This window comes from Cheilinus undulatus, linkage group 12 (assembly GCF_018320785.1).
Source record: "Cheilinus undulatus linkage group 12, ASM1832078v1, whole genome shotgun sequence".
Classification (NCBI taxonomy): Eukaryota; Metazoa; Chordata; class Actinopteri; order Labriformes; family Labridae; genus Cheilinus; species Cheilinus undulatus.
The window spans coordinates 29,688,318-29,705,037 of NC_054876.1; the positions used below are offsets into that span (position 1 = coordinate 29,688,318).

The 16,720-nt window shown below is 39.7% G+C and overlaps 1 protein-coding gene across 1 annotated transcript in view; it reads right to left on the reverse strand.

Moving 5' to 3' along the window:
- The window catches only part of ubl3a (ubiquitin-like 3a), a 59,608-nt gene extending 45,845 nt beyond the window's left edge, over positions 1-13,763 (reverse strand). Inside the window, exon 1 of the mRNA XM_041801223.1 lies at positions 13,063-13,763. Within this exon, the coding sequence (XP_041657157.1) occupies positions 13,063-13,092 (30 nt within the window). The 5' untranslated portion in view covers positions 13,093-13,763. The remainder of the gene's footprint in view (positions 1-13,062) is intronic.
- Between the last annotated feature and the right edge of the window lie 2,957 nt (positions 13,764-16,720).

Below are 16,720 nucleotides of genomic sequence, written 5' to 3' on the forward strand. Positions count from 1 at the left end.
TGCAAAAGACGTCTGACTTGTCCACTGAGCTGTCTGTTAGTAAAATGAGGCTTTAAGCAGTGGTGGTGGACTTATCGTACACCACTGTGGCTGCACGGAGATGCTGGAGTGGCTTAACCAAGGTGTGTTAAAGGAGGCGATGAAGCATGCGATTAATCGCAATAAAAAAATAAAGCACAAATTGTGGACCTTGATGAATCATGCTTAACTCAATTAATCTTGGAAGTCTTAATAAGAACTAATACTAATGCACATGATAATAATGCATATCAGCAAGTAAAGCTTTCTAATCTATGATATAACTCTTACTAAAAGCCTAAAAACTCACAACATTTAAGATCAAATCAATAGATCAAAAGTGGCCTGATCTCCATTGATTTTTTTTTTGTTCTTTTATAAACTACACAATTGACAGTAACACATTATGTCAGACAGACGGTCCAAACAGTTACCTTGGCATCCATCCATTATCCATTATTTATACTAGTTATCCCATTAGGGCTCACAATGAGCTGGAGACAATTCCTGCTGTCACTGGCTGAGAGGTGGGGAGGGGGCCTGGCTTATCACTAGTCAATCACAGGGCTGACATACAGACAGTCAAATATTCACACCTACAGGCATATTAGAGTGAACAACAACAACTCAAGAAGCATGTCTGTGAGTTGTAGGAGGAACCCAGAAGAGAACCCACATGAGAACATGCAGATTCTACACAGAAAGGCCCTGTTTGACTCAGAACCAGGAACTTTCTTGCTGTATATTACTGGCACCAAATGCTGCACCTGCCTGTTCAACAGAATAACAAATCCTGTTAAGCCAGATGACTGCAAACTTGCATAGATGAACACCACTGTTGATGATTTTACCTTCCATCCTACTTCCCAGTCTAGCAACTGACAGGGCATCTGAGTGTGGTCACAGTGTTTATATCTTCCTGTTATATCAGGTGTGTGCACCTCTTCACTTGTAGTAACCACGTCTTTCCTGGAGAAGAAGTTGCACACTCAAATCTGTCAGCAAAGCAAAATGTTACTCACTGCTCTACTAATGGTTGATCAATTATTGAAGCACTTTGTATACATCTTTCATAAGAACAACAGCTTGATTTCTATGTTGTCTTTCTCAAGAAGATGGCCTTGGAAGACGTAGTGAAACTTTTTTTTACTGGAGTAAAAAACAACAATGGTGTATCATTCTAACACTGTATACTGTAGCATGTAAAATGTTCTGATGAGTAAAAAGTATCACTTTTTTCACTGATATGATACTGATATGTATGAAGTTTAAGTAGGATGATAACAGCTATAGCAGCAGCTTATTTCCTCTCTTTTGTCAATGCTTATTGGACAAATGAGAAACCACTAAATGGTCATGCGTTCAATAATTTTCAATTTGTAATTTCACAAACGGTTCCAAAACAGAAATCTATATATTCATTTATTCTTAAACTACATTGTTTATCAGCATTTTAATGTATTTTTTCTTGCAAAAGTTTCCTGTTGTGCAAAGCAGACAGCATTCACTGATTTCAGAGATCCTACTTTTATACTTCACTGAAGTGACATAGACTAAAACCAGGGTTGGCCCCATCAGCATTTCTGGCCTCCAATCCCAATCCAATTTTTTAATATTAATTATCCCCCTGCATTATACTGCCCCTCAATCCGTTACTCATAATTACCTAGATTAAAGTTTCAATTGTTTTTGTTTGCAAAAATAACTGAGGTAAACTGAATAACTACTAGATATTTAAAACGTATTTCATTTAACTAAGTACAGCCAACATTGTTGTAAAAAAACATAAAAGCACATTTCTGCTCAGAATGGTGTAATAGCTCTGTTTCACTTTAATCATTTGTCAACAAAAATAAAGTTACATATTCACTTAGTGAAGTGTTTGAATTAAATCAGACAATCAAAAATCCACTTAAAAGTAGTCAAAACAGCTGACAGACCTGAGCAGTCAACGAAAAAAAAAAAACTCAAATAACATCAGTTCCACTTAGAGGTAGTGAAATCAGAGTCAATAGTCACAATAACAAATTAATTCAATAAATGAATCTGAAATATAATTCCACTTGGAAGTGGTAATTAACTTGACTATATTAGTCACAAGAAAAACTGAACTAAAAAATGAATTAAAAACATCCTAACTCCACTTAAATTGCTGTAAACAGTTTAACTTGAATAGGATCAAAAACATATGAATCATACAGATTCGAAACAAATATCCTTATTAAAATGTAGCAGCTTAATCTGAGACATGAATCAAAACATTACATTGCAATAAAACCCAAATATTAAATACAAGGCACTCTAGAGTGCAACTAGAGCTGCTACATTAGTTTTTCCTCCCTCACTTTAATTTCTTTACCCACTGTTACTTTAAAATGAAGCTTCTTGTTTAGGAAAAATAGCATCTTCAACGGCCTGCTTTACATGCTCTGCTGTGTGAGACCAATGAAACTGGCGTGCATGAAATAATGTACACTTTAACTCAAAGGTGGAAGACTGTGTAGTGAGACTCAGCAGTGACATGGGGCAAACATCAGAGCTCTAAGTGTCTGTAGTGAAGCTAACGGCGGTGAAGTTGCTTTCTGAGTTCTCTAGTATGCTGTCACTTTGTTGTACAGCTCCAGTAAGGCAGTGTCAGTAATGTAATGTCGAGACTGCAGGGCATAGCGTGGGTCCAACAGCTCAAGAAGACAACAAAAACCCAAATTCTCCAGCACGGAGATGAGCTGGTTGTCCAAAGCGATGAATTCAACCACCTTTTCTGTTATCTTTTTGGCCTTATGCTCCCTCAAGGGTACTTGTCTTTCCTCTTGAAATCCAGAGGTTGTTGCTTTGGGGAAGCTGCCTGTTGCTATAGTGAAGTCAACGTATTCGATTCCACTGCATGTTTAGTTTGGAGATGACGGCTAAAATTTGTAGAGTTAAACGCAGCTCTGCTGCTACCACCTCGTGAGACGGCCATGTTACAGATTCTGCAAGTGGCCATTGGACTGTTTTCACTCTCACGTTTGAAGTTTTTCCACATTGCTGACATTTTAAACACAGGAATGCTAATGTTGCTACCACTACTGGTGCGTTTACAGCCTTTTGTAAATTGTGCTACGTCTACAACAGCTGAGGTAAATGATTGGCTGGGCTGATCGGATCAAACTGCCTATCTCTGACCAATTAAAAATGCTTGTATCGGCTCCAATCCGACACATACAATCAGGATTGTGTTGCAGGGAAACACAACAGTTGACCATGGCCCGAGCAGCTGCTCCTGACTGGTTAGATGGATTTCTAGCATGTTTGATGTTTAGGTCACACAACTGCTCACACTCGCACAGCGAGTGAGAAGATTCTCTAACTTCTGGGACATTTATTCCTTTATGAACATGAAAACAGCTGAATGCCTCTTTGATGCATCTTCCTTATGTTACAGGACATAAATGAGCTGGAAACAAGCCTCCCGACAGACTTCCTGCTAATATTCATTGTTTAGCTGCTAGATATGCTTTCTGGTGACGCTGTTTATCTCTGTGTGGGAGAAAGATTCAACTTAAGGATGTGAGACTTTTCCAAGGAAAGCCCACTGATATTCATCACATTCTGTCCTGAATTCACTCGTACAGTGTGAGCACTCAGGTAGTGCAGGACCATTGGACCATATACTGCCAGCACATAAATCATGTGTGATGGTCGTTAGTCGTAAAAGATTCAATCTGAAAAAAAATAAATAAATAAAAAATAAACAGAAAAGTTATCAAAATTCCACCTTCTATACATTTTTTACCAAAAGAGAGATAAAAGAGAATCAACTCAACTGTTTATTGTACCATGTTATAAACATGTTAATACTTGTTTTCAAAGTGAGCTGTCGATATGGACTCTAATGGAGATCATTTGGCTTTTGGAGTCTGCCTCAAGTGGAGAGTCAAAGAACGGCAGCTTTTTGACAGTTTCTCAGATTGGTTTTATTTTTCTTGATTACAACCCTTACAGTAAAACTGTCAGTGTTACTTCATCTCCCATAGTGTTAAATTTAGCATTTTACAGTTTACATAATTCTCACAAGTTCCAGGTTGAATTAACACTTCTGAAGGTAAGAATTTATAACACTGACTCATTAGATTTTTTTTTTTCATACTTCATCAAGATTAGCACCCTGAGTAGAAGACTTGTGGCAAAACACTGTGTTCTCTGTACAGGCTGAAGCCAAGCAACGAAGACAGCGCTAAGAACACCTTTTGATGGAGACCAGCATACTTCCATTTGCTGTCCATCTGCTGCTACAGTGGCTCAGTGGATAACTTCACTCATGGTGCAGAAGTGTCTAAAAAAACAACAACAATACACCAGAAACATGAGCAAAGGAATCCCAGTAGTGATCAATATACAACAGGCAGCATCCTAACACATATAAACACTCTGCCCAAGAGCATTATGGGAAAAGTCTGCCCACATATCCTCCCAGAGTTAGGTCAACTGACTCTACTTGGGGTATTGAAATCATCTCTGAATTGTTAAACACTGACATATCAGCACTCACACTATGTTTACTGTGCTGCACATTCTTGCTCTGATTTCATCCCAAAGTGTTGCAGTTGTTCCCCATTCTCAACCCTGCCAACAAAAATCTGACTGGTTTCAAAAGTCTAGCTGTGGTTATGATCCAGATTTTATTTAATCTGCCAATTAATAGTTCAGTGAGTAAAATAAAGTGAAAAATGTCAATCATATGGTCCTTATTCCCCCTAGGAAAAGGAGCATAGGGGTTTAAAGCAGGACAAGCATGGTTCATAATTCATTTGCATGTCTTAGAAGCGTCATGTACTTCTCTGTGTAGATCGTTCTCCCATATCTGTTGTGCAGGGACACATCTAGAGCATTGATGTCTGAAAATCAGCTCCATAGGCCTCTTTGTCTTCTCTTGAGAATATTTATTCATATGAGCTTATCTGAGGTGCTTTGTTCTCCTACCTCACGCTCTCTCATTTCTTCATACCTGCAGTGAACCCCCACCCAAATCCCTCCACATACTGACTCACAAGGGCATCCAGACCTCTCAGATCCCAGCGTCCCACTGTTGCCATAGCCACCATTACGTCCCTGTCAGCACTTCTGAGTTCTGCCTGGAGCGAGGTAATTTCTTGCCCCTCTCCCTCCCCCATACCTCTCTCTTCCTATCCCTCAACCCCTCCTCCTCTCCTCTTTCCTTTTACTTTTCAAAGACAGAGAAAAATGCCATTCTCCATTCTCAAGAGGCATGACTATTCCTCCCTCCTTTTCTCTCTCAGATTCATTCACCCACAATGTTTGGCAGCAGCAATCTCCTCTCCTCCTACTCCCACTCCCACTCCATGCAGCTTGCAGAAGAGTGTGTACGCTCACATACACAGACTATGAAGGAAGGAGATTGGGGGGGTGGGGGGGGGGTGTAGGGTGAATCTGCATCTGCTGCAGATGATGGTAACCGCACAGGATAAGTTAAATGCATATTTCTCCACATCTCCTCTCAGAACACATGGAGCTAGTTTGATGCGAGTTATAGCCACACAGGGAAAACATTTTTCCAGAGATTTACACTGGCAGTAATATTCACCGTGTTTCCGATGTGCAGGATTTGACCTTTGTGTTTTTGCATAAGGCATGTGAATAACATGAGCCTGAAGACAGCAGCTCTGGCAAAAATAAAAGCCGGTTTAAAACAATGCTCCAGAGTTAGCAGATAAAAAAAGATCACTACTTCGATGTTAGAGAAGTGAACTGTACGCCCGACCCTGGGGATGAATGATGTGATAATAATGTGATACTTCCCCTACAGGGAAATTTTAGAGCACAAATCAGGCTGAGCTTTAAACCAGCTGGCAGGAATTCAGTGTGTTGTTAAGAGACACTAGCAGTGCCGCTGGAGCCTTGAACCAAAGAAATCTGGCTGAGTGATGTTCAGGCTGTGATGTACAAGAAATATCTGCTACAACACAGATACCATTACCTAGAATACCTAAAATACAACATAAAATGCAAGATTATTAATGTTACTGTCATTTTAGGCTGTTCAAATCTTTTATGCATCCATAATTTTCATTGGCACATGTTTTCAAATGATGCAATCTCTTTAAATTATTGACAGAATCAAAACTAACAAATCTTTCAAGAAACTACAGATCTTCAGTCATTTTAAAATCCTTATTCAGGCTATGCCATAGCCCATGATTTAGGTCTGTTTAGCCTTAAACCCTCCATAGAAGCCTATGCACGAAGAAACAACTCAAAAAGGCAACTACATGTCATAATGATGCAGACCGGCTTTGGCCTGCTGGTTACTGACAGTCTCTAAGTATGTCTGCAAGCAAATTGTGTGTACTGGAGAATGAGATATATGGCGATACAACAAGTCACATCTACTCGCCAGCATCCAAAAAATATCAGACAAGCATATTCTCAACCATTTTTCTCTCATTGGCCTCACAAGTGCAAAAAATCCCCTCATCTTCTGCCTCAGCTGATAGAGCGGCCATATTTTCCCTCACCTCTGATCTCTCTTCTCCTTTCTTCTTTGCAGTAACTGTTTCAGTGGGATCAGAGACTGGCAAAAAATGCAAGCACACCTATGCGCTGCACAGGACACTTTATAAAGATGCATAAGCCAGGTTTCAGCTGCTTTGCGCTAGTAAAATTTTGTGCACCTTCATGGATGTCATGCAGCCGCCACAGGCTGTGACTGTTTTATGAGTGGCAAGTCAAACCTTTATTTTAATAGTGCCTGCCAATTCATAACCAAAGTTATCTCAAGACACTTTACAAAGAGTTGACGTCCAGACTGTGCTATTTGATATGTTATACTAAAGACCCAACATTAACCCACCATGCACCTACGCCCATTTAACAAAGTTTCAGTGGCAAGAACTAACTTTTAGCACCCTTAACCAGTCAGAAACCTTAGGCATTTTAAAACTGTGCTGATGCTTTTGGGTAAACAATGCATTTTAGCTTGAACTGTGAGCTGAAGGACAGAGAGATGAATACCTCTAATGTAAGTTGAGCTTGTTTAGTCTATGATCAAAGATAAACTCATTTAAATATTTAAATTAAATATGCAAATAAAATACTCCCTCAGGTGCTCTTTGGCAATCTTAGCATTTCAGAATCAGAATCAAAAATACTCTATTATTGCTGAAGGGAGATTCAGGTATAACCTTTCTCTAAGAGTGCACTCACACTGGGCCATCCGTACCATGCCTGGACCTGTCTGGTACGTCTGGCCAGTGTGAGTGCAATCATTCCGTGCTTCAGTGCAGCACGGATGCAAATGAAGGAGCGCAAGCGCGGGAATGTGACGTAGCGTGAAGTATCAACAAAAGGACCAGAGCGCAGAGAGCACACCAGGCAGCAGCTGCACACTCAACAGACTGCCCTAAAGAGAGAGAGAGAGAGCAGGATATTTTTCTAGAGAGAGAGATCTATAGATTTTGTCTCAGTGTATTTCAACAAGTAACAAAGATTTTATAAGAGCTGAGGAATTTAACTTTACGCAGCTCCTCTACAACCTAATTCTAATGGATCCCAGTCCAGTCCACATTTCTGACCAGTTTCTATCAAAGTCAGGCTTTATTGACTGTGAGAGGTTGTTTTGGTTGGGGAAATAAAGCTTCTTCCCTTGACTGAGTCACAAACAGCATCTCACAGGATAACAAACACCTTTCATCCTCCATGCGTGAAGGGGAGTCTGCCAAATACATGGACAAGTGTGTGCCGGGGTTAATCACACAGCTGATTTAACCTCTCTTATTATACAATTATAATGACAAACTATCATCCACCGAATTAATTTGCCATTAATTCTATGTCATGTCATCAAGGAGTGAAATTATGATCTTGATCACTGACGTTTGAACGGAACATTGTTTATTATTCCTGTGGCGTATTCACCTCCAGCTCTCATCAGATGGTTAAATTGCTCTCATCATTGTTAAAAAAAAATTTTTTAACTGAACATGTAATCCTGCTCTGGACACAGGCTGTCCTATGACATGAGAGCTTGTTTGGTGCACCACTGAAAGGCATCCAGAATTACGCAGAGAGATGGCACAGTTCATGGCGCATAAAGGAATGCCAGGGGGTTCAGATAGGATACAGACACACAGAGGAATGACTGTAGGGGCTCATACGAGTTCAAAAGTCCAGGTTTCATTCAGCAGAAGTGCTTGGAACTCTGATAAGGCTCAACATTTTATGCTGTGCGCAATAATTCTCCACTATGAACCGCTTTCTCTCTTCTCACTGGGCTCTGTATAGTTAACGTAGCCTACTGATCCCAGGTCAGGTGAAATAATCCTGGTGTTAGAGCAGATATCGTATGAATCTGTTGGAATTTTACAGCCAAAAAAACAATACTTATGTATACTGAGTCATCAACATGTATAATAATACGGCATGGTACAGATGGCCTAGTGTGAGTGCACCCTTATACACATTGCAGAAATGTGACCCAAGATGAGCAACAACACATTAAGATCAAAAAGTGGAACAAACTGAAGAAATAAAGCTGTATACAAAAGTAAAAGTGTTTGAAGAAATAATCCATGGGTACAAATTTGCAGTGTTGCACAGCAGAGATATGAGTTATTGCATAGTCGTCTGAGTATTTTACCACTGTGCAAACACGCAAAATGTTGGCTAGCTTCCAATTCAGTGAATTAAAAAAAAGCTATGTATAACAGATTTTAGGAAAGGCAGTGTGCTCCAGCTAGCATTAGCTTAACATGTTGTCCTCATAATAAATGGCTTGTGTGATAAGATCAAGGGAAAAGCAGTAGAGTAATAGGAATAAGTACAGTGCCTATAGAAAGTATTCACCCTCCTTGGAAGCTGTTAAAGAAAACTCATGTTAAATCTTGACTAGAGTTCACCAAAAGGCACAGAGAAGATATCCACTATGTTTGGTGGACTCCAAACACTGCACATCACCACAAAACACACCATCCCCAATGTAAAGCATGGTGATAGCAGCATCATGCTATGGGGATGCTTCTCAGCAGCTGGCCCTTGGAAGGCTTGTAAAGAAGGGTAACATTAATGCAGCAAAATACAGAAAAATCCTGAAGGAAGATCTTATTTAGTCTGCAAGAGAACTACAACTTTGAAGATTTATTTTCCAGCAATTTGTCAGTCAGTATTCAGATCTAGGTATCTGAATAATTATCAGGACAGAAAAGTTTGAGCATCTCTGTCAGGTAAACACTGAGCAATAATAAAACCACAACAACTTTACACAGTCCTCTGAAAAGCTCAAAGTACAGGTAATATGTAACCTCTCTCATGAGCACAGATGGCGACTTATCATTCAACTTTCTACGAATTTTCTGTAGTTTCCAGGAGGATTTATTTTCTGCATTATATCAGGTCATAATATGAAAGATTTGGCTCCTGATTAAGTCGATAATCCATGGAGATTCCTTCCTATGTGCTATACTTAGATGCTTTAGCTTTAATAAGACCATGCATACACACATTGAACTTCCTCACAGCTTTGTCCTGATATCCTGACAGCATAATGGACCTGCTGTTTCAGGGGATCAGCTGAACATGGACGTAGCAGGAGTGCAGGCACAGCTGGGATGGCTGGTCTCTGCATCCACGGGGCACATTACGTGGTTTTATCCTTTCTATACATAGACCTGGACATATTCTTAGAGCCACCATGCACTCAAAGCTAAAATGACTGGCAGACAGAAGGGGAATATTATGTCTGAGATTGGTTAAACCTGACAGAACACACTTTATATGCCTTTAATTTAAGAAACAGCTTACTCACAAGGAGATGGCATAAATCTTTTGGGTGACAGCTCAAAATACAAAACCAGGAAGCTTGTGTAAAACTAAGTCATAAGAGGATAGTGTCTTGTGAGGGTGGGGGTAAGCAGATAAAGTCACCTGATGATGATAATGTACTTAAGGTCATAAAGTTCAGCCGTCTGTTAAAGTACAACTGCATCAGCAGGTATGAGCAGTCTCTGCAAACCAGAAAAAGAACTTCCTCATTAGCTCCAGTTGCTGTACAATAGAACCTTATGATGCTGAGGTTCACAATGTCGCACATAAAACAGTCAACACAAGAGAGAGGCAGAGAGAGGCTTGTTTTGGAAGAGTGGGCCATATGACCTAACTTGGACTCTAGTTTAATCCAAGGACAAGAAAAACACAGTTAGCTTGAGCATGTCTGAACATGTTCTTGTAGGACAAAACCAGTCCTTTGCACCTTTGTATTTCCTTTTGGCTTGTTCACTACTCGTGGATTATATCCAGGAACACAGCTGACCACTTTGTGAAACCCAGTGGCTCACGTTTTCTGTCTATTTTACTATCTTTATGTTTAATTAACATTTAAATCAACCCTCCAATTTGAAAATAAACCAGTAAGGTAATCCATTATAATGACTATAAGGTGAGCAACAGAAAAACAAGAGCTGTTGTGATTTCAGAATTTTACATTTAGATATGACACTAGTAAAAAGCTAATTATATCTATCCCCACATCAGCACCACAGTAACAAAAATAATAGAAGTCCTGGGAAATAATGATTGGAATTCTGGCTCTTTTAGGGACCCGGATCATTTGGGCAAACCCAGCAAGAGGTGCCTGCACTTCAGGCTCCCAACAGGCCGTTCCTTCAGTAAAAAATGTTGCTTCACTAAATCAAAATTTATTCATATCTGGCATACAAAATATGAAACCTTAAAAGTATCCTGCTTCTATGAAACAGGCCATATCAGACCTGCTTACTGGCTGGACGGTATGACACCCCTGGTATAAATCCAAAAGGTTACACCATCAAGCATGAACCCTCAGTGCATGGTGTGCGGTGGTGGAGCAGTGTGGAGAAAAAATAATCTAATTCTGCTGAACAACATAACACAAACCCAGTACAGGGCAAATTCTTGTTTCTAGTTATCAACTATTGCAGGCAAACTCCTGCTGATTGGCTAAATAGTAGAGGCATTTTGCAAATGGGTACACCTTAGACAGTCTTCTCTTTCATTTACAGTAACTTTAGGTTAAAAATGGAACAAAAGAGGAAAAGTTTTCCCAAAGCAATAATAATTATTAGGTATTAGGATGGTTTTGAACTAAAAAAGACCTCTGTTGTGTTCATGATTCTGACTGGAAAATGCTAAAGCTTAAAAAATCGACATCTATTTCATGCACGTTGTCCTAATTGAAAAAATGTTTGCAACTTATTTGCCCACTTTAGCCAATGGACAGGGATAGATATGCTTTAAAATGCTGATGTACTTCTATGTCTGTCTAAACAAAGCTGGTTTTACATGGTAGATTTTTAAAGAATCATGTTGAAGTGTAAATTTCTGCTATTATGACAACCCTCCTATTTATTATTACAGGCATGTCCAGACTAGGGATGCACAGATACCGATACCAAGCCTGTGTATTCGGACTCATGAAGCATTGCAGAGACTGTACTCAGGACCATTCTACAGCATGATGTTAGCCTCTCAAAGTTATTAATCTATGTTGGAGCCATGTCTGCAGTCTGGTGGTATTTTAACATAAATGAGGAGAAAGAAAACTATGCACTGATAAATTGCCAAATGGATGGGTGAAGACCATCTGATGAAAATAAAAACAATATTCAAATAATTTTATGAATAGTTATGGCATTACTACTTACTCATTTTTTACTTTGGTGGGTAACTGAAAGTAAGAACTTGTAATCGCACTTGGTGTGGAAAAATGTGGTATCAGTGCATCTCTAGTCCAAACAGTGGTCAACAGGCCAAATATAGAGCCTGTGGTCCACTTTTAAGTGTCCTGCAGGAAATTATAAAAATATAATATTGATCAAATTAGAGCATTAAGCTTGTGCTTGAAAGAACTGTACTCAATGGATCTGACACTTATCAAAACAGCTGTATTAATTCTATAAACAAACATTTTGACAAAGAGAATTTGTTATAAAGATTGTTCTACCAGTAATGGTCATAAACCAACACTCAAATGAAGTTTGGCAGCTTCATTTTGATTGCTCTTTTTTTGTATCTTAAGGTTAGAGATAAGCCACTGCTGTCTCCCCTCTCCGCTGCACAGAACGGCATTCTCATCAAGGCCAGGGGCTGATCCAGTAGTAGCCTGGAGCAAATAGGGCCCCCTGACCAGCATATTCAACAACTAAGCATATCTTAAACTATATTGGATAAATTTTACTAACTTAAATCCACTAAGGGTGAGGGGTTGCCCATTCATGCTCAGATTATTTAGGTAAGTGAAAAAAGTTTGGACACCCCTGGATTATTGACATAACAGAGACTGTATTGTTTTCTTTTGTGTAACATGGTGTACTAAAAATCAGCAAAGCCTTTAAAATAATGAAAATTATACTTCAAATGTATACTTTCCAGATAACTCATAGTTTGTAAAGTATTATCTCATACTGAATGAAGCTTATCACACTTCCAAGCCCTCAAGTTGGTTTACAAAACAAAAGTATGATAAATGAATAAATGACAGCTCAAACTACCCAAGTGGCATTTAATATACATAACGTTGGGCTCTTTGTTGCATACATCTTTTTGGAGCAGCATCACAATCTTTTTTAATAACATGGCACCAAAATTATACAAACATGAAGCTGTGAGCGATAGAGAAGGAAGTCATGAGGTTGAAGAGCTTACTGGTATTCACTTTAAAGCTTCAGAAAAATCTATGGGTGCCAATGGCTGCCTGGAAGTATAGAACAATATTATTCAAATTGTTGATTACCAAAGGTATACAAAGTCAAACGTAACTGGTTGATTCTGATAAAGTGAAAGAGTTTACCATGCAAGATAGCCAAGATATCCACAAGCCAACTGTGGGAACCTTTAGGATGCATAGTTCACTATCACTGTTATAGTGGGCCCGTCTATGTCAGCACTGTACATAAGATGAAGGAAGCAGCCACAGATAACACCCTAAAACCCTCTTATGTTGCACCTATAGGTGAATCCCCTGTGGAAATACACGTATGATAACATTTAAGGGTGAAAAGCTGTCAATTCTCTCACCATGTCCGCCGGGGTGCAGCTGCCCGTCATCGTGAAGGTTTTCCCGGTCCTCTGAGGGCTTCACACTCGCACTTCCACACTCACACACACGAGACAAGAGCTGAAATATTTCCTCTCCTTCTTCTCCCGTGGTAAAAGCTCTCGAAACCTTGAACCCGCGTAGTCGTTGGGCTTACAGAAGAAAACGGAACCGTATTCCTGGCGGTGCTTCCTCGCTCTCTCCACAGTCTCAAACTGAGGTAGTCAGGACGCAGGGCTTCTCTTCCTCTCTATTGCACAATCATTTCGTTGATCATTTTCCACAGAATTCGGTCAAATTCAGGTGTAAAGTTAATGATAGTTGGATAAGCGGTCGACCCGAGGGCCTCCTCCGACCCACCGAACATCAAGAATCTGCTGCTGGAGGAAAGGTGCCTACGCCATGCGAAAAACTAAATACTGCTGGCACATCCGGACTCGGATCTTTTTCGCTCTTGGTGAAAAAAAGAGAAACAGTATCCGTGAAGGTAACAGTTAATGTCCTCTGAGAAACTCAAAGGCTTCAGTTAGTTGATAAAAACGCGACAAACAGTGAAATGTGCCGGTCCTTCTCTCTAAACAGGAGTTTGTGGTGATTGTTGTTAAATTAGTCACTGCGCTGCTGTGCCTTTGAGACCCGTTCAGCTGTCATCCTGCTTCACTAACTCACGTCAAGCCATTGACGTAAGACGGCGTGGGACTTCTGGTTATACCTTCAAAATAAAAGCCTTCATTTTTTTAGTCACCTTGCGCACCATTAGAGTATTCTTTTTCTTTTAATCTTTTTTATGACTAGATTTATGACTTGAACAGTCATTTTTTACTTCTGTTTGAGAAAATCTTAGACAAGTAACTGCACTTTTACTCCAATACAACAGTCTTTTACTCCAAGGCTGGAGAGGGAGGGAGGGCGGCCAGAGTCAAGCTTGACACATGTCGACACACGTGTGTTGCCCAGCAGCCAAGGTCAAGCTTGATGGCATTTCACCTTGTAATCCGTACAGAGACTGCTGTGGTTTTTGGAACCTTGGGACATCAGTGGCACAATCAGGGGCTCATGGCAACTCCCCTGCCCGCCCAGACAGTACCCCAGGCCATGCTTACTCACCACAGCCATCCCTCACTCTGCCCTGAAGGTGTGGACTTTGTTATTTTCTAAACAGATTATTTTCCCATGCCCCTGGTATGATGCAAGGACATCCAGAGCATGACCGGCGTTGTGTCAACCCGCCTTCCTTCTCATGGTGCCCTCAGGCAGCTCACTGGCCACATCTGTAGCCTCAGTTTTTGGCCTTAACATGCCTAAAATTCATGGACAGTACTGTGTATAAAAATATTTTATTTTTTGAGAAATGCTAAAATACTGAGTTTGAGTTATTGAACCAGGTATATATTTTGATAAATGTAGGTAGTAACTGAGATGGATGTGTCCTGTGGCCTTTTACCAACAGAAAAGATAGGCTTTAAAACATTTTATTAACTGGTTGTGGTTGCTTTTAGCTTTTTCAGGGCATCTTATTTGTCTTGTGGCCAACAAATTACTATAACCACTCCTGCCTGAAATGTGCCTGCAAGGTGGAACAATGCTGGGTGTGATACTGTGATGCAACCGCTATGTAAATGTTAAAAGCATTCACTGTGTATAAAAATGGACAGAAGCTCTCCAACTTGTTCAATTTTCCTGAACTAAAGCCAAAATACTGCTCAGCAGATGCTGACATATTGCACTGTTGACAATATGTGGAGTCAAGACAAAGAACGTTTTGAGACTGAATTTGTAATTTTTTCGGTGTTTCTTCCTCCTTTCCTCCTCTGCTGTATTGATGTGGTTTACCGTACTGTGAGGAGCCTCACCAGGTCTATCTATTATAAAATTACATCTACTCTTTTATATGAAGTTACTTATTAAACAGAACGTTTATTTTAAGTTTATTGTTTGACCAAGGTCCCATCTGTTAACATGGGGGAGGCGGGGTGTATGGTCTATTAATCAGCCAGTCAGCAGGGGGCAGCCTTAATTCTTTTAGCTTCCCTCTCAGGTGACTGTTGCTCTGCATCTTAATATATAAGCTAAAGGTGTAGTTTTGCAGTGCTAATTTACTTGTTAAAGTAAGAAATATATTTTCAATATTTTAATGTATCTTAGTTGTAAGTATTGGTTGGGTCACCACAGTCAAAAAAAAGTTCATATCTGCTCCTCCTCTTGGGTACAACTGAGTTCCATGTAAGAGGAATACATGTTTTTAAATGAAATTAATTTCTATGAAAAAAAAAAACTCTTACATTTTATTTTGAAGTCGAAAGTGCTTTAGATCCGGGTGCAATGTCCTCCAAAGTGCGGCTTGACGCGGTCCCTTTAAAAACATGGCGGCAGTCCTCAGATGAGGGGCTGGAAAAGAGGGGTCTCTGAAGTAATGGGAGAGTCAGTGGGAGAGCCTAACGCTGGGTGAAGGAGGCACACACACCTCTGGAGACACAAGGACGGAGGGATGGGTGAGGAGGAGGAGAGGGTGGCGTTGTCTTTTCACTAAAAGGGAGAATGGGTGCGGAAAATCAATGAAAGCGCTTTAGAAAAGAGGATAGTCATCATACATAATCACTGAGAGACTGCTGTGTATCTGTTTATATTTGACACACCTCTTCAAAAACAAAAATAACGGTCTTGGTCACAGTTTTACCACTTTGAAAAAGTCTCAGCTCCTCAAGCAGTGCAATCAAACCTTTTCTAAAACTTTTAATGATGGCAGACAGTGGCTACTGCTCTGATTGCTGAAGGGAAAGTTGGAGGAAAGCTGTAAGGCAAGATTAAGGATGATAACGGATTTAACGCCTCTTTAAATGTTGTCATCCAAATCTTCTGCTCAAAGCTGAAGTTAAGAACTGGTGCCCCCCTGTAAAAGATATTAGTGAGAAGCTTTACTTAGAGTTAGAAAAACTTAAATTATCGTGTTAATCTGACTTAAACTGAAGTTTTAAAATGCAGGTTTCGCATGCGAGCATGACTGAAATCATGCTAAATCCAATTTCTTAAAGTCAGACAAATACAGCTAGACAGAGATCAGTTAAATTTGCATGTGAACACTTGAAAATGGACTAGGTGCTAGGTGAGTATGACCATAAATGCTAAAAGCCATTGTTTACTCTCTTTGTGGTTTTTTTAACCATTTTGTGTCCCTTTTTTAACCAATTTTTGCAACTTAAAAGCCAACTTTTTCCATATTTTGTCACCTTTTCATCACTTTTTCCCACCAATTTTGTCACTTTTTTGCAACTTTTAACCCATTTTTGGAGCTTTAAACCTATTTCTGCCTCATGTAACCCATTTTTTGTCACTTTCTAATACCATTCATCATTTACCAATTAATTACAATAGCCATTTTTGCCACTTTAAACCTATTTTTGCCACCATCAACCATACATAGCTAATGCTAAAGCTAACAAAGCTATGTTAGTTACATGGTTTAAGGAGCTTATGTAGTTACAGCAAAAGCAAATACAACTATATTAGCTACATTTGATTATGCTATGTTTGCTAAAGCTAGACCTGTTTTAGAAGTTGTTATGCAAATGGTGGCTATCTTTAGCTTTGTTAGTTTGAGTTAACACAAGCGTAGCTACAGTGGCTTATGTAGTAACATTA